The sequence below is a fragment of the Oncorhynchus nerka genome, linkage group LG27 (genome assembly GCF_034236695.1).
Source record: "Oncorhynchus nerka isolate Pitt River linkage group LG27, Oner_Uvic_2.0, whole genome shotgun sequence".
Lineage (NCBI taxonomy): Eukaryota > Metazoa > Chordata > Actinopteri > Salmoniformes > Salmonidae > Oncorhynchus > Oncorhynchus nerka.
In genome coordinates, this window is record NC_088422.1 from 107,684,832 (window position 1) to 107,703,458 (window position 18,627).

General features: G+C 44.2%; 1 protein-coding gene across 1 annotated transcript in view; it reads left to right on the forward strand.

The window, feature by feature from the left end:
• The window catches only part of LOC135565175 (nuclear receptor ROR-alpha A-like), an 18,279-nt gene extending 1,379 nt beyond the window's left edge, over positions 1-16,900 (forward strand). Inside the window, exons 2-5 of the mRNA XM_065011238.1 lie at positions 5,412-5,545; positions 10,476-10,586; positions 11,521-11,633; positions 15,909-16,900. Coding sequence (XP_064867310.1) covers positions 5,412-5,545; positions 10,476-10,586; positions 11,521-11,633; positions 15,909-16,076 — 526 coding nt within the window. The 3' untranslated portion in view covers positions 16,077-16,900. The remainder of the gene's footprint in view (positions 1-5,411; positions 5,546-10,475; positions 10,587-11,520; positions 11,634-15,908) is intronic.
• Positions 16,901-18,627: the final 1,727 nt, after the last annotated feature.

Genomic DNA, 18,627 nt, shown 5'->3' on the forward strand with positions numbered 1-18,627 from the left:
TCTCTCTGACCTGTAGTGATGGTTGTGTTGTTGTTGTCTCTCTGACCTGTAGTGATGGTTGTGTTGTTGTTGTCTCTCTGACCTGTAGTGATGGTTGTGTTGTTGTCGTCTCTCTGTAGTGATGGTTGTGTTGTTGTCGTCTCTCTGTAGTGATGGTTGTGTTGTTGTTGTCTCTCTGACCTGTAGTGATGGTTGTGTTGTTGTCTCTCTGACCTGTAGTGATGGTTGTGTTGTTGTTGTCTCTCTGACCTGTAGTGATGGTTGTGTTGTTGTTGTCTCTCTCCTGTAGTGATGGTTGTGTTGTTGTTGTCTCTCTGACCTGTAGTGATGGTTGTGTTGTTGTTGTCTCTCTGTAGTGATGGTTGTGTTGTTGTTGTCTCTCTGACCTGTAGTGATGGTTGTGTTGTTGTCTCTCTGACCTGTAGTGATGGTTGTGTTGTTGTTGTCTCTCTGACCTGTAGTGATGGTTGTGTTGTTGTTGTCTCTCTGTAGTGATGGTTGTGTTGTTGTTGTCTCTCTGACCTGTAGTGATGGTTGTGTTGTTGTTGTCTCTCTGTAGTGATGGTTGTGTTGTTGTCGTCTCTCTGTAGTGATGGTTGTGTTGTTGTCGTCTCTCTGTAGTGATGGTTGTGTTGTTGTCTCTCTGACCTGTAGTGATGGTTGTGTTGTTGTTGTCTCTCTGACCTGTAGTGATGGTTGTGTTGTTGTTGTCTCTCTGACCTGTAGTGATGGTTGTGTTGTTGTTGTCTCTCTGTAGTGATGGTTGTGTTGTTGTCGTCTCTGACCTGTAGTGATGGTTGTGTTGTTGTTGTCTCTCTGACCTGTAGTGATGGTTGTGTTGTTGTTGTCTCTGACCTGTAGTGATGGTTGTGTTGTTGTTGTCTCTCTGACCTGTAGTGATGGTTGTGTTGTTGTTGTCTCTCGTAGTGATGGTTGTGTTGTTGCTCTGTAGTGATGGTTGTGTTGTTGTTGTCTCTCTGACCTGTAGTGATGGTTGTGTTGTTGTCTCTCTGACCTGTAGTGATGGTTGTGTTGTTGTTGTCTCTCTGACCTGTAGTGATGGTTGTGTTGTTGTTGTCATCTCTCTGTAGTGATGGTTGTGTTGTTGTTGTCTCTCTGACCTGTAGTGATGGTTGTGTTGTTGTCGTCTCTCTGTAGTGATGGTTGTGTTGTTGTCGTCTCTCTGTAGTGATGGTTGTGTTGTTGTTGTCTCTCTGACCTGTAGTGATGGTTGTGTTGTTGTTGTCTCTCTGACCTGTAGTGATGGTTGTGTTGTTGTTGTCATCTCTCTGTAGTGATGGTTGTGTTGTTGTTGTCTCTCTGACCTGTAGTGATGGTTGTGTTGTTGTTGTCTCTCTGTAGTGATGGTTGTGTTGTTGTTGTGTCTCTGTAGTGATGGTTGTGTTGTTGTTGTCTCTCTGTAGTGATGGTTGTGTTGTTGTTGTCTCTCTGACCTGTAGTGATGGTTGTGTTGTTGTCTCTCTGACCTGTAGTGATGGTTGTGTTGTTGTTGTCTCTCTGTAGTGATGGTTGTGTTGTTGTTGTCTCTCTGTAGTGATGGTTGTGTTGTTGTTGTCTCTCTGACCTGTAGTGATGGTTGTGTTGTTGTTGTCTCTCTGACCTGTAGTGATGGTTGTGTTGTTGTTGTCTCTCTGACCTGTAGTGATGGTTGTGTTGTTGTTGTCTCTCTGTAGTGATGGTTGTGTTGTTGTTGTCTCTCTGACCTGTAGTGATGGTTGTGTTGTTGTTGTCTCTCTGTAGTGATGGTTGTGTTGTTGTCGTCTCTCTGTAGTGATGGTTGTGTTGTTGTTGTCTCTCTGTAGTGATGGTTGTGTTGTTGTCTCTCTGACCTGTAGTGATGGTTGTGTTGTTGTTGTCTCTCTGACCTGTAGTGATGGTTGTGTTGTTGTTGTCTCTCTGTAGTGATGGTTGTGTTGTTGTTGTCTCTCTGACCTGTAGTGATGGTTGTGTTGTTGTTGTCTCTGACCTGTAGTGATGGTTGTGTTGTTGTTGTCTCTCTGACCTGTAGTGATGGTTGTGTTGTTGTTGTCTCTCTGACCTGTAGTGATGGTTGTGTTGTTGTTGTCTCTCTGACCTGTAGTGATGGTTGTGTTGTTGTTGTCTCTCTGTAGTGATGGTTGTGTTGTTGTCTCTCTGACCTGTAGTGATGGTTGTGTTGTTGTTGTCTCTCTGACCTGTAGTGATGGTTGTGTTGTTGTCTCTCTGTAGTGATGGTTGTGTTGTTGTCTCTCTGACCTGTAGTGATGGTTGTGTTGTTGTTGTCTCTCTGTAGTGATGGTTGTGTTGTTGTTGTCTCTGACCTGTAGTGATGGTTGTGTTGTTGTTGTCTCTCTGACCTGTAGTGATGGTTGTGTTGTTGTTGTCTCTCTGACCTGTAGTGATGGTTGTGTTGTTGTTGTCTCTCTGTAGTGATGGTTGTGTTGTTGTTGTCTCTCTGACCTGTAGTGATGGTTGTGTTGTTGTTGTCTCTCTGACCTGTAGTGATGGTTGTGTTGTTGTTGTCTCTCTGACCTGTAGTGATGGTTGTGTTGTTGTTGTCTCTCTGTAGTGATGGTTGTGTTGTTGTTGTCTCTCTGACCTGTAGTGATGGTTGTGTTGTTGTTGTCTCTCTGTAGTGATGGTTGTGTTGTTGTTGTCTCTCTGACCTGTAGTGATGGTTGTGTTGTTGTTGTCTCTCTGACCTGTAGTGATGGTTGTGTTGTTGTTGTCTCTCTGACCTGTAGTGATGGTTGTGTTGTTGTCGTCTCTCTGTAGTGATGGTTGTGTTGTTGTCTCTCTGACCTGTAGTGATGGTTGTGTTGTTGTTGTTCTCTCTGACCTGTAGTGATGGTTGTGTTGTTGTCGTCTCTCTGTAGTGATGGTTGTGTTGTTGTCGTCTCTCTGTAGTGATGGTTGTGTTGTTGTTGTCTCTCTGACCTGTAGTGATGGTTGTGTTGTTGTTGTCTCTCTGACCTGTAGTGATGGTTGTGTTGTTGTCTCTCTGACCTGTAGTGATGGTTGTGTTGTTGTTGTCTCTCTGACCCGTAGTGATGGTTGTGTTGTTGTCGTCTCTCTGTAGTGATGGTTGTGTTGTTGTCTCTCTGACCTGTAGTGATGGTTGTGTTGTTGTTGTTGTCTCTCTGACCTGTAGTGATGGTTGTGTTGTTGTCGTCTCTCTGTAGTGATGGTTGTGTTGTTGTCGTCTCTCTGTAGTGATGGTTGTGTTGTTGTTGTCTCTCTGACCTGTAGTGATGGTTGTGTTGTTGTCTCTCTGACCTGTAGTGATGGTTGTGTTGTTGTTGTCTCTCTGTAGTGATGGTTGTGTTGTTGTTGTCTCTCTGACCTGTAGTGATGGTTGTGTTGTTGTTGTCTCTCTGACCTGTAGTGATGGTTGTGTTGTTGTTGTCTCTCTGACCTGTAGTGATGGTTGTGTTGTTGTCTCTCTGACCTGTAGTGATGGTTGTGTTGTTGTTGTCTCTCTACTGACCCGTAGTGATGGTTGTGTTGTTGTCGTCTCTCTGTAGTGATGGTTGTGTTGTTGTCTCTGACCTGTAGTGATGGTTGTGTTGTTTATTTGTCTCTCTGACCTGTAGTGATGGTTGTGTTGTTGTCGTCTCTCTGTAGTGTGATGGTTGTGTTGTTGTTGTCTCTCTGACCTGTAGTGATGGTTGTGTTGTTGTCTCTCTGACCTGTAGTGATGGTTGTGTTGTTGTTGTCCTCTGTAGTGATCAGTTGTGTTGTTGTTGTCTCTCTGACCTGTAGTGATGGTTGTGTTGTTGTTGTCTCTCTCTGTGATGGTTATGTGTTGTTGTCGCCTGTAGTGATGGTTGTGTTGTTGTTGTCTCTCTGACCTGTAGTGATGGTTGTAAGAGCAGCGGCCTCTGACCGTAGTGATGGTTTTTGTTGTCTCTGATCTGTAGTCTCTCTGACCCGTGAGATGGTGATGGTCGCCTCTCTGTGTGATGGTTGTTGTTGTCTCTCTGACCTGTGGTGATGGTTGTGTTGTTGTTGTCTCTGACCTGTAGTGATGGTTGTGTTGTTGTTGTCTCTGTAGTGATGGTTTGTTGTTTGTTGTCTCTCTGACCTGTAGTGATGGTTTTTGTTGTTGTTGATGGTTGTGTTGTTGTCTCTGTAGTGATGGTTGTGTTGTTGTCTGACCTGTAGTGATGGTTGGTTGTTGTGTTGTTGATGTCTCTCTCTGACCTGTAGTGATGGTTGTGTTGTTGTCTCTCTGTAGTGATGGTTTGTTGCGTTGTCTCTCTGTTGTGTTGTGTTGTTGTCTGTCTGACCTGTAGTGATGGTTGTGTTGTTTCTGTTGTCTCTCTGACCTGTAGTGATGGTTGTGTTGTTGTTGTCTCTCTGACCTGTAGTGATGGTTGTGTTGTTGTTGTCTCTCTGACCTGTAGTGATGGTTGTGTTGTTGTTGTCTCTCTGTAGTGATGGTTGTGTTGTTGTCTCTCTGACCTGTAGTGATGGTTATGTTGTTGTTGTCTCTCTGACCTGTAGTGATGGTTGTGTTGTTGTTGTCTCTCTGTAGTGATGGTTGTGTTGTTGTTGTCTCTCTGACCTGTAGTGATGGTTGTGTTGTTGTCTCTGTAGTGATGGCTTGTTGTTGTCGTCTCTCTGTAGTGATGGTTGTGTTGTTGTTGTCTCTGTGTAGTGATGGTTGTGTTGTTGTCTCTGACCTGTAGTGATGGTTGTGTTGTTGTTGTCTCTCTGACCTGTAGTGATGGTCGTGTTGTTGTTGTCTCTCTGACCTGTAGTGATGGTTGTGTTGTTGTTGTCTCTCTGTAGTGATGGTTGTGTTGTTGTTGTCTCTCTGACCTGTAGTGATGGTTGTGTTGTTGTTGTCTCTCTGACCTGTAGTGATGGTTGTGTTGTTGTCTCTCTGACCTGTAGTGATGGTTGTGTTGTTGTTGTCTCTCTGTAGTGATGGTTGTGTTGTTGTCTCTGACTTGTAGTGATGGTTGTGTTGTTGTTGTCTCTCTGACCTGTAGTGATGGTTGTCGTCTCTCTGTTGATGGTGTCTCTCTGACCTGTAGTGATGGTCTCTCTGTAGTGATGGTTGTGTTGTTGTTGTCTCTGACCTGTAGTGATGTATTGTGGTTGTTGTCTCTCTGACCTGTAGTGATGGTCGTGTTGTTGTTGTCTCTCTGTAGTGATGGTTGTGTTGTTGTTCTCTGACTCAGTGATGGTTGTGTTGTTGTCTCTCTGACCTGTAGTGATGGTCGTGTTGTTGTTGTCTCTCTGTAGTGATGGTTGTGTTGTTGTCGTCTCTCTGACCTGTAGTGATGGTTGTGTTGTTGTTGTCTCTCTGTAGTGATGGTTGTGTTGTTGTTGTCTCTCTGACCTGTAGTGATGGTTGTGTTGTCTCTGGGGTGATGGTTGTGTTGTTGTCGCTCTCTCTGCAGTGACGCTTGTGTTGTCGTCTCCTCAGGGTCTCTTGAGGTGGTGTTCATCAGGATGTGTCGTGCCTTTGACTCTCAGAACAGCACCGTCTACTTCGATGGGAAGTACGCTGGGACCGACGTCTTCAAAGCATTAGGTGAGTCAGAGTACAACCCAGCGAATCACGTTCATCCCCTTTCAAAGCATTAGGTGAGTCAGAATACAACCCAGCGAATCACGTTCATCCCCTTTCAAAGCATTAGGTGAGTCAGAATACAACCCAGCGAATCACGTTCATCCCCTTTCAAAGCGTTAGGTGAGTCAGAATACAACCCAGCGAATCACGTTCATCCCCTTTCAAAGCATTAGGTGAGTCAGAATACAACCCAGCGAATCATGTTCATCCCCTTTCAAAGCATTAGGTGAGTCAGAATACAACCCAGCGAATCACGTTCATCCCCTTTCAAAGCGTTAGGTGAGTCAGAATACAACCCAGCGAATCACGTTCATCCCCTTTCAAAGCGTTAGGTACGTCAGAATACAACCCAGCGAATCACGTTCATCCCCTTTCAAAGCGTTAGGTGAGTCAGAATACAACCCAGCGAATCACGTTCATCCCCTTTCAAAGCGTTAGGTGAGTCAGAATACAACCCAGCGAATCACGTTCATCCTTTCAAAGCGTTAGGTAGTCAGAATACAACCCAGCGAATCACGTTCATCCCTTTCAAAGCATTAGGTACATCAGAATACAACCCAGCGAATCACGTTCATCCCCTTTCAAAGCATTAGGTACATCAGAATACAACCCAGCGAATCACGTTCATCCCCTTTCAAAGCGTTAGGTGAGTCAGAATACAACCCAGCGAATCACGTTCATCCCCTTTCAAAGCATTAGGTGATCAGAATACAACCCAGCGAATCATGTTCATCCCTTTCAAAGCATTAGGTGAGTCAGAATACAACCCAGCGAATCACGTTCATCCCCTTTCAAAGCGTTAGTGAGTCAGAATACAACCCAGCGAATCACGTTCTCATCCCTTTCAAAGCATTAGGTTCGTCAGAATACAACCCAGCGAATCACGCTCATCCCCTTTCAAAGCATTAGGTACATCAGAATACAACCCAGCGAATCACGTTCATCCCCTTTCAAAGCGTTAGGTGAGTCAGAATACAACCCAGCGAATCACGTCATCCCCTTTCAAAGCATTAGGTGAGTCAGAATACAACCCAGCGAATCACGTTCTTCCCCTTTCAAAGCGTTAGGTGAGTCAGAATACAACCCAGCGAATCACGTCATCCCCTTTCAAAGCGTTAGGTGAGTCAGAATACAACCCAGCAAATCACGTTCATCCCCTTTCAAAGCGTTAGGTGAGTCAGAATACAACCCAGCGAATCACGTTCATCCCTTTCAAAGCATTAGGTACGTCAGAATACAACCCAGCGAATCACGTTCATCCCCTTTCAAAGCGCTAGTGAGTCAGAATACAACCCAGCTAATCACGTTCATCCCTTTCAAAGCATTAGGTGAGTCAGAATACAACCCAGCAAATCATGTTCATCCCCTTTCAAAGCATTAGGTGAGTCAGAATACAACCCAGCGAATCACGTTCATCCCCTTTCAAAGCGTTAGGTGAGTCAGAATACAACCCAGCGAATCACGTTCATCCCCTTTCAAAGCATTAGGTTCGTCAGAATACAACCCAGCTAATCACGTTCATCCCCTTTCAAAGCATTAGGTGACATCAGAATACAACCCAGCGAATCACGTTCATCCCCTTTCAAAGCGTTAGGTGAGTCAGAATACAACCCAGCGAATCACGTTCATCCCCTTTCAAAGCGTTAGGTGAGTCAGAATACAACCCAGCGAATCACGTTCTTCCCCTTTCAAAGCGTTAGGTGAGTCAGAATACAACCCAGCGAATCACGTTCATCCCCTTTCAAAGCGTTAGGTGAGTCAGAATACAACCCAGCGAATCACGTTCATCCCCTTTCAAAGCGTTAGGTGAGTCAGAATACAACCCAGCGAATCACGTTCATCCCCTTTCAAAGCATTAGGTACGTCAGAATACAACCCAGCGAATCACGTTCATCCCCTTTCAAAGCGTTAGGTGAGTCAGAATACAACCCAGCGAATCACGTTCATCCCCTTTCAAAGCATTAGGTGAGTCAGAATACAACCCAGCGAATCACGTTCATCCCCTTTCAAAGCGTTAGGTGAGTCAGAATACAACCCAGCGAATCACGTTCATCCCCTTTCAAAGCGTTAGGTACATCAGAATACAACCCAGCGAATCACGTTCATCCCCTTTCAAAGCATTAGGTGAGTCAGAATACAACCCAGCGAATCATGTTCATCCCCTTTCAAAGCATTAGGTGAGTCAGAATACAACCCAGCGAATCACGTTCATCCCCTTTCAAAGCGTTAGGTGAGTCAGAATACAACCCAGCGAATCACGTTCATCCCCTTTCAAAGCATTAGGTTCGTCAGAATACAACCCAGCGAATCACGTTCATCCCCTTTCAAAGCATTAGGTACATCAGAATACAACCCAGCGAATCACGTTCATCCCCTTTCAAAGCGTTAGGTGAGTCAGAATACAACCCAGCGAATCACGTTCATCCCCTTTCAAAGCGTTAGGTGAGTCAGAATACAACCCAGCGAATCACGTTCTTCCCCTTTCAAAGCGTTAGGTGAGTCAGAATACAACCCAGCGAATCACGTTCATCCCCTTTCAAAGCGTTAGGTGAGTCAGAATACAACCCAGCGAATCAATTTCATCCCCTTTCAAAGCGTTAGGTGAGTCAGAATACAACCCAGCGAATCACGTTCATCCCTTTCAAAGCATTAGGTACGTCAGAATACAACCAGCAAATCACGTTCATCCCCTTTCAAAGCGTTAGGTGAGTAAGAATACAACCCAGCGAATCACGTTCATCCCCCTTTCAAAGCATTAGGTGAGTCAGAATACAACCCAGCGAATCACGTTCATCCCTTTCAAAGCGTTAGGTGAGTCAGAATACAACCCAGCCACGTTCATCCCCTTTCAAAGCGTTAGGTACATCAGAATACAACCCAGCGAATCACGTTCATCCCCTTTCAAAGCGTTAGGTGAGTCAGAATACAACCCAGCGAATCACGTTCATCCCCTTTCAAAGCATTAGGTGAGTCAGAATACAACCCAGCGAATCACGTTCATCCCCTTTCAAAGCATTAGGTACATCAGAATACAAAGCCCAGCGAATCACGTTCATCCCCTTTCAAAGCGTTAGGTACGTCAGAATACAACCCAGCGAATCACGTTCATCCCTTTCAAAGCATTAGGTGAGTCAGAATACAACCCAGCGAATCACGTTCATCCCCTTTCAAAGCATTAGGTGAGTCAGAATACAACCTGGAATCACGTTCATCCCCTTTCAAAGCGTTAGGTGAGTCAGAATACAACCCAGCGAATCACGTTCATCCCCTTTCAAAGCATTAGGTACATCAGAATACAACCCAGCGAATCACGTTCATCCCCTTTCAAAGCGTTAGGTGAGTCAGAATACAACCCAGCGAATCACGTTCATCCCCTTTCAAAGCGTTAGGTGAGTCAGAATACAACCCAGCGAATCACGTTCTTCCCCTTTCAAAGCGTTAGATGAGTCAGAATACAACCCAGCGAATCACGTTCATCCCCTTTCAAAGCGTTAGGTGAGTCAGAATACAACCCAGCGAATCACGTTCATCCCCTTTCAAAGCGTTAGGTGAGTCAGAATACAACCCAGCGAATCACGTTCATCCCCTTTCAAAGCATTAGGTACGTCAGAATACAACCCAGCGAATCACGTTCATCCCCTTTCAAAGCGTTAGGTGAGTAAGAATACAACCCAGCGAATCACGTTCATCCCCTTTCAAAGCATTAGGTGAGTCAGAATACAACCCAGCGAATCACGTTCATCCCCTTTCAAAGCGTTAGGTGAGTCAGAATACAACCCAGCGAATCACGTTCATCCCCTTTCAAAGCGTTAGGTACATCAGAATACAACCCAGCGAATCACGTTCATCCCCTTTCAAAGCGTTAGGTGAGTCAGAATACAACCCAGCGAATCACGTTCATCCCCTTTCAAAGCATTAGGTACGTCAGAATACAACCCAGCGAATCACGTTCATCCCCTTTCAAAGCATTAGGTACGTCAGAATACAACCCAGCGAATCACGTTCATCCCCTTTCAAAGCATTAGGTACATCAGAATACAACCCAGCGAATCACGTTCATCCCCTTTCAAAGCGTTAGGTACGTCAGAATACAACCCAGCGAATCACGTTCATCCCCTTTCAAAGCATTAGGTGAGTCAGAATACAACCCAGCGAATCATGTCCATCCCCTTTCAAAGCATTAGGTGAGTCAGAATACAACCCAGCGAATCACGTTCATCCCCTTTCAAAGCGTTAGGTGAGTCAGAATACAACCCAGCGAATCACGTTCATCCCCTTTCAAAGCATTAGGTACGTCAGAATACAACCCAGCGAATCACGTTCATCCCCTTTCAAAGCATTAGGTACATCAGAATACAACCCAGCGAATCACGTTCATCCCCTTTCAAAGCGTTAGGTGAGTCAGAATACAACCCAGCGAATCACGTTCATCCCCTTTCAAAGCATTAGGTACGACAGAATAAAACCCAGCGAATCACGTTCATCCCCTTTCAAAGCGTTAGGTACGTCAGAATACAACCCAGCGAATCACGTTCATCCCCTTTCAAAGCGTTAGGTGAGTCAGAATACAACCCAGCGAATCACGTTCATCCCCTTTCAAAGCATTAGGTACGACAGAATACAACCCAGCGAATCACGTTCATCCCCTTTCAAAGCATTAGGTACGTCTGACGACTGACTGAATGGCTGGGCCACTAGGATATGGACTGGACTGACTGAACTCCAAAGCAATGCATGTCAGGTGACGTCTGTTCAGATCCTGATGTCCTGCTCTGTGTCCTGTGTTGTTGTGATATTTGACACATAACTACTCCTGTCTCTCTCTGTGTGTCTGACAGACTGTGTTGTTCTGATCCACATAACTTCTCCTCTCTCTCTGTGTGTCTGACAGGTTGTGACGATCTGATTCGCTTAGTCTTTGAGTTTGGGAAGAGTATGTCTGTCATCCATCTCTCTGAGGAGGAGATCGCTCTCTTCTCCGCGTACGTCCTGATGTCTGCAGGTAGGCACGATGCTGTCACGTTCACGACGCAACGTTGAGAGCACATATCTTCTACAATCACATAACACACACACACACACAGCTATTCCCCCTTGTGGCAGTCCGAGAGCATCTCTGGGTGTTATTATTTATACAACGTTGCGGCACATATCTTCTACAATCACATAACACACACACACAGCTATTCCCCCTTGTGGCAGTCCGAGAGCATCTCTGGGTGTTATTATTTATACAACGTTGCGAGCACATATCTTCTACAATCACATAACACACACAGCTATTCCCCCTTGTGGCAGTCCGAGAGCATCTCTGGGTGTTATTATTTACACAACGTTGCGAGCACATATCTTCTACAATCACATAACACACACACACAGCTATTCCCCCTTGTGGCAGTCCGAGAGCATCTCTGGGTGTTATTATTTATACAACGTTGCGAGCACATATCTTCTACAATCACATAACACACACACACAGCTATTCCCCCTTGTGGCAGTCCGAGAGCATCTCTGGGTATTATTATTTACACAACGTTGAGAGCACATATCTTCTACAATCACATAACACACACACACACAGCTATTCCCCCTTGTGGCAGTCCGAGAGCATCTCTGGGTGTTATTATTTACACAACGTTGCGAGCACATATCTTCTACAATCACATAACACACACACACAGCTATTCCCCCTTGTGGCAGTCCGAGAGCATCTCTGTGTGTTATTATGTGGCAGCCCGAGAGCATCTCTGGGTGTTATTATGTGGCAGTCCGAGAGCATCTCTGGGTGTTATTATGTGGCAGTCCGAGAGCATCTCTGGGTGTTATTATGTGGCAGTCCGAGAGCATCTCTGGGTGTTATTATGTGGCAGCCCGAGAGCATCTCTGGGTGTTATTATTTATACAACGTTGCATCGTTTAACTAATGGTGCGTGTAGATCGGACGTGGCTTCAGGAGAAGGTGAAGGTAGAGAAGCTACAACAGAAGATCCAGCTGGCTCTCCAACATGTCCTTCAGAAGAACGGCAGAGAGGACGTGGTTCTCACTAAGGTATTGTTTTGTTATTTATTTATTTTATTTCACCTTTATTTAACCGGGTAGGCTAGTTGAGAACAAGTTCTCATTTACAATTGTGACCTGGCCAAGATAAAGCAAAGTAGTTCGACAGATACAACGACACAGAGTTACACATGGAGTAAAACAAACATACAGTCAATAATACAGTATAAACAAGTGTGTATACGATGTGAGCAAATGAGGTGAGATAAGGGAGGTAAAGGCAAAAAAGGCCATGGTGGCAAAGTAAATACAATATAGCAAGTAAAACACTGGAATGGTAGATTTGCAGTGGAAGAATGTGCAAAGTAGAGATAAAAATGGGGTGCAAAGGAGCAAAATAAACACACACCCACACGTACATACAATATATGCTATACACCAGGATTGGGATCAATTTCCTTTTCAATTCCAGTCAATTTAGAAAGTAAACCTAATTCCAATTCCACATTTTCCTAATTGAAGAGAATTGGACATTCCCTTTCTGAAATGTCAATGAAATTGAGCCCAACTCTGCTTTACAGGGTAGACTAGTTGTTAGTGCATTGGACTAGTAACCAGCAGGTAGCCTAGTGGTTAGAGTGTTGGACTAGTAACCAGCAGGTAGCCTAGTGGTTAGAGTGTTGGACTAGTAACCAGCAGGTAGCCTAGTGGTTAGAGTGTTGGGACAGTAATCAGCAGGTGGTCTAGTGGTTAGAGCGTTGGACTAGTAACCAGCAGGTAGCCTAGTGGTTAGAGTGTTGGGCCAATAACCAGCAGGTAGCCTAGTGGTTAGAGTGTTGGACTAGTAACCAGCAGGTAGCCTAGTGGTTAGAGCGTTGGACTAGTAACCAGCAGGTAGCCTAGTGGTTAGAGTGTTGGACTAGTAACCAGCAGGTAGCCTAGTGGTTAGAGTGTTGGGACAGTAATCAGCAGGTAGTCTAGTGGTTAGAGCGTTGGACTAGTAACCAGCAGGTAGCCTAGTGGTTAGAGTGTTGGACTAGTAACCAGCAGGTAGCCTAGTGGTTAGAGTGTTGGGACAGTAATCAGCAGGTAGTCTAGTGGTTAGAGCGTTGGACTAGTAACCAGCAGGTAGCCTAGTGGTTAGAGTGTTGGACTAGTAACCAGCAGGTAGCCTAGTGGTTAGAGCGTTGGACTAGTAACCAGCAGGTAGCCTAGTGGTTGGACCAGTAACCAGCAGGTAGCCTAGTGGTTAGAGTGTTGGACTAGTAAGCAGCAGGTAGCCTAGTGGTTAGAGCGTTGGACCAGTAACCAGCAGGTAGCCTAGTGGTTAGAGCGTTGGACTAGTAACCAGCAGGTAGCCTAGTGGTTAGAGCGTTGGACTAGTAACCAGCAGGTAGCCTAGTGGTTAGAGCGTTGGACTAGTAACCAGCAGGTAGACTAGTGGTTAGAGTGTTGGGCCAGTAACCAGCAGGGTAGCCTAGTGGTTAGAGAGTTGGACTAGTAACCAGCAGCACTGTGATGTAACATCTAGACCTACGCTAACTCACTGTGACCAGGCTAGTAAAGTATAGATCAGGGACCAGGCTAGTAAAGTCTAGATCTGGGGCGGCAGGGTAGCCTAGTGGTTAGAGTGTTGGACCAGTAACCAGCAGGTAGACTAGAGGTTAGAGCGTTGGACTAGTAACTGAAAGGTTGCAAGTTCGAATCCCCGAGCTGACAAGGTTGTTCTGCCCCTGAACAAGCAGTTAACCCACTGTTCCTAGGCCGTCATTGAAAATAAGAATCTAATAAAGTTAAAATACATTTGTAAAAACAATGAATCTTTGTTTGTATGGACTGTGTTCATGCATTGTCTAAATGGTAGTGCTCTTGGTAGACTCTACTTGATCTCGTGTTGAACTGAACAGGCCTTGGGTTTCACAGCAGGATTTCAGTTCCATCACCACTATAACATAAGCATCATTCCTGATGAAACGCACTCAGACAGTGTCCTGGTCTCAGGGAAATGTGAAAGTCCTGTCTGTCTGTCAGAATGTGACCAAGTGGTCCTGAATCTCAATAACCTCACTCTCTCTGTCTCTCTCTCTCTCTTTCTCTCTAAAATCACTATTTTAGTATTTTGGGGTTTACTGCCAGGTCCCAGGTCTGGCAGTACTGCTCTAGCAGGTCCAGGCTCTGCTGTAGGCCATGTGCTGTGGGTGACAGCAGGCATAAGTCATCTGCGAAGAGTAGGCATTTAACCTCTGAATTGTGGAGACTAACACCAGGGGCTGAGGATTTTTCTAGAATAGTGGCCAATTCGTTGATGTAATTATTGAAGAGTGCAGGGCTCAGATTGCAACCCTGGCGAAGGCCCCGCAAAATTCTGTTATTTTCTTGCCAATTTTAATGCTGCACGTATTGTATACATTGATTTAATTATGTCATATGTTTTACCCCCTACACCACTTTTCAAACTTTGTAGAACAGTCCTGTCTGCCAAATAGAATCAACTGCTTTATTGGAAGTCGATAAAGCAAGCGTATATTTTGGTATTATTTTGGTGGACATGTTTATCTATCAGGGTGTGTAGGGTGTAAATATGATCAGTTGTGCGATGTTTTGGTATAAATCCAATTTGGCTTTTACTCGAGACATTGTGCTTATTAACTTCATTGGGATAGTTGGCAGTATTTTCACGTCCGGATGAAAAGTGTGTCCAAAGTAAACTGCCTGCTACTCAGGCCTAGAAACTAAGATATGCATATTATTAGGAGATTTGGATAGAAAACACTCTGAAGTTTCTAAAACTGTTTGAAAGATGTCTGTGAGTATAACAGAACTTATTTGGCAGGCGAAACCCCAAGGACAAAGCATTCCAATTTTCTGTCATTTCAATCTTCCTCTTTTCTTTTTTTTGAGGTCACTCTCTTTTCATTGATTTCTAAGCGGCTTCCACTGGATGTCAACAGTCTTTAGAAATTGGTTGAAGTTTTCCCTTTGAGAAAAGGAGAAGTAGTTAGAGGGAAGTGTACTCTTTGTTAGAGGCGCGTGACCTGAAAAGCACGCTCCCCTTTATTTTCCTCCGGTATGGAACACAGTTCATCACGTCTTAAATTATATCGATTATTTACGATAAAAAAATACCTTAAGTTGTTTGAAATGTTTGGACAAAGATTTCAGGTAACTTTTGAGATATTTTGTAGTCATGTCGCGCGCGTGTTGGAACCGGTGTTTTTCTGAATCAAACAGCGCCAAATAAATGGACATTTTGGATAAAAATTGACGAAAATTAATCGAACAAAAGGACCATTTGTGATGTTTATGGGACATATTGGAGTGCCAACAGAGGAAGATCATCAAAGGTAAGGCATGAAACATATCTTTATTTCTGCGATTTGTGTCGCGCCTGGCGGGTTGAAATATGATTGTCTGTGTTTGTTTGCTGGGGTGCCGTACTCAGATAATAGCATGGTATGCTTTCGCCGTAAAGCCTTTTTGAACTCTGACATGTTGGCTGGATTCACAATAAGTGTAGCTTTAATTTGGTGTATTGCATGTGTGATTTCTTGAAAGTTACATTTTTATAGTAATTTATTTGAATTTGGCGCTCTGCATTTTCATTGGATGAGGTGCCACCGTCCCACCTGTCCCAGAGAAGGAAGTTTAGAACTCTTACATTTATAATACTACAGAAAACCTTCCCCAGGTTACTGTTCCCCACAAATGCCTCTGTAATTGTTAGGGTCAAATTTGTCTCTGTTTTTAAAGATTGGGGTTATGAGTCCTTGATTCCAGATGTCAGGGAAATAACCTACACTCACGATCAAATTAAACAGTTTTAATAGAGCATATTGAAATTTTGCACTAGTGAGTTTGAGCATCTCATTTAGGATGCCATCAGGTCCGCATGCTTTTTCAAATTTGAGAGCTTGAAGTTTCTTATAGAGCTCCTGGTCAGTAATTGGGGAGTCCAGTTGATTTTGATTGTCCTTAATAGCTTTTTTCTAATCCATTCTCTCTCTGTCTGTCTGTCTGTCTGTCTGTCTGTCTGTCTGTCTGTCTGTCTGTCTGTCTGTCTGTCTGTCTGTCTGTCTGTGTCTCTCTCTCTCTCTCTCCCCCTCTCTCTCTCTCTCTCTCTCTCTCTCTCTCTGTCTCTCTCTGTCTGTCTCTCTCTGTCTCTCTGTCTCTGTCTCTCTGTCTCTCTGTCTCTCTGTCTCTCTCTCTCCCTCTCTCTCTGTCTCTCTCTGTCTCTCTGTCTCTCTGTCTCTCTCTCTCCCTCTCTCTCTGTCTCTCTCTGTCTCTCTGTCTCTGTCTCTCTGTCTCTCTGTCTCTCTCTCTCTCCAGTTGATATGCAAAGTGTCGACCCTGCGGGCGTTAGTCAGCCGGCACACAGAGAAGCTGACGGCCTTCAAAGCAACCTACCCAGACGTTGTCCAAGCCCACTTCCCTCCACTATACAGGGAGCTGTTTGGCTCAGACTTTGAACAGGTCTCCATGTCCATAGACGGCTAGCCGAAGACCCCGTCGGTGACCTACCGTACTGTATCTGCCCTGTACTGTAGTTTACGTCATGGAGCCAGTGTTGATCTTTGGGAGACAGAGAGACACGTTGAATGAGAGACACTCAGACAGTGCCTTGGTCCTGGCTCTAACTTGCTCTTACCTGGACAGACACCCAACATTTCTCTGTTCATGTTCGTCTGTCTTCTCCTCTGTGTCCTCCTGGATCATGAGTTGGTTGGGAGGTTTCTGGGAGGAAAAAAAAACATTCAAGCACTTAGAAAACCAACAGCCTTTCCTCTCACAACAACAAACCTATTGGGATGGGGAGAGGATTTAGTCACAACCCTTACCTATGGACAACGGTGTGATGGAGAGAGGATTTAGTCACAACATTTACCTGTGGACAACGGTGTGATGGGGAGAGGATTTAGTCACAACCCTTACCTATGGACAACGGTGTGATGGAGAGAGGATTTAGTCACAACATTTACCTGTGGACAACGGTGTGATGGGGAGAGGATTTAGTCACAACACTTACCTATGGACAACGGTGTGATGGGGAGAGGATTTAGTCACAACACTTACCTGTGGACAACGGTGTGATGGGGAGAGGATTTAGTCACAACACTTACCTGTGGACGACGGTGTGATGGAGAGAGGATTTAGTCACAACACCTACCTGTGGACAACGGTGTGATGGAGAGAGGATTTAGTCACAACACTTACCCATGGACAACGGTGTGATGGGGAGGTGGTGTGGAGTACTGCACCCCTTCGGGTTAACATTACCTTCAAAGCCATCTGCTATTCAACCTTCACAACAGGAAGAGGAAGTCACAAAAACAATAACTGTCTGTACCTAAGTGCACCCTATTCCTACGCAGTGGACTACTTGGAAGGGATCTGGTTAAAAGTGGCCCCTATGTAGGAGGGTGCCTTTAGATCAAGGTGTCCCATTCACCTCTTTCCGATGTCCTACAGGGTGTTACCATGCTCATAATAAGTACATACTATATTGAGAAATTAATCAATGTTTTACAATCTATTTGTGTTGTAGCTTGTATCTCTCCCATTTGTTCCAACCCACTTTTACTGACACCAGTTAATGAATGAATCGAGGATTGTCACACCTGTCTCTGAGTAATGAATGGTGTATCACACCTGTGTCTGAGTTAATGAATGAATAGTGTATTGTCCACACCTGTGTCTGAGTTAATGAATGAATAGTGTATTGTCCACACCTGTGTCTGAGTTAATGAATGAATAGTGTATTGTCCACACCTGTGTCTGAGTTAATGAATGAATAGTGTATCTCCACACCTGTGTCTGAGTTAATGAATGGTGTATCGTCCACACCTGTGTCTGAGTTAATGAATGAATAGTGTATTGTCCACACCTGTGTCTGAGTTAATGAATGAATAGGGTGCACACCTGTGTCTGAGTTAAAATGAATAGTGTCCCATCCACACCTGTGTCTGAGTTAATGAATGAATAGTGTATTGTCCACACCTGTGTCTGAGTTAATGAATGAATAGTGTATTGTCCACACCTGTGTCTGAGTTAATGAATGAATAGTGTGTATTGTCCACACCTGTGTCTGAGTTAATGAATGAATAGTTACACCTGTGTCTGAGTTAATGAATGAATAGTGTATTGTCCAACCTGTGTCTGAGTTAATGAATGAATAGTGTATTGTCCACACCTGTGTCTGAGTTAATGAATGAATAGTGTATCGTCCACACCTGTGTCTGAGTTAATGAATGAATAGTGTATTGTCCACACCTGTCTCTGAGTTAATGAATGAATAGTGTATTGTCCACACCTGTGTCTGAGTTAATGAATGAATAGTGTATTGTCCACACCTGTGTCTGAGTTAATGAATGAATAGTGTATTGTCCACACCTGTGTCTGAGTTAATGAATGAATAGTGTATTGTCCACACTGTCTCTGAGTTAATGAATGAATAGTGTATCGTCCACACCTGTGTCTGAGTTAATGAATGAATAGTGTATTGTCCACACCTGTCTCTGAGTTAATGAATGAATAGTGTATTGTCCACACCTGTGTCTGAGTTAATGAATGAATAGTGTATTGTCCACACCTGTGTCTGAGTTAATGAATGAATAGTGTATCGTCCACACCTGTGTCTGAGTTAATGAATGAATAGTGTATTGTCCACACCTGTCTCTGAGTTAATGAATGAATAGTGTATTGTCCACACCTGTGTCTGAGTTAATGAATGAATAGTGTATTGTCCACACCTGTGTCTGAGTTAATGAATGAATAGTGTATTGTCCACACCTGTGTCTGAGTTAATGAATGAATAGTGTATTGTCCACACCTGTGTCTGAGTTAATGAATGAATAGTGTATTGTCCACACCTGTGTCTGAGTTAATGAATGAATAGTGTATTGTCCACACCTGTCTCTGAGTTAATGAATGAATAGTGTATTGTCCACACCTGTGTCTGAGTTAATGAATGAATAGTGTATTGTCCACACCTGTGTCTGAGTTAATGAATGAATAGTGTATTGTCCACACCTGTGTCTGTTAATGAATG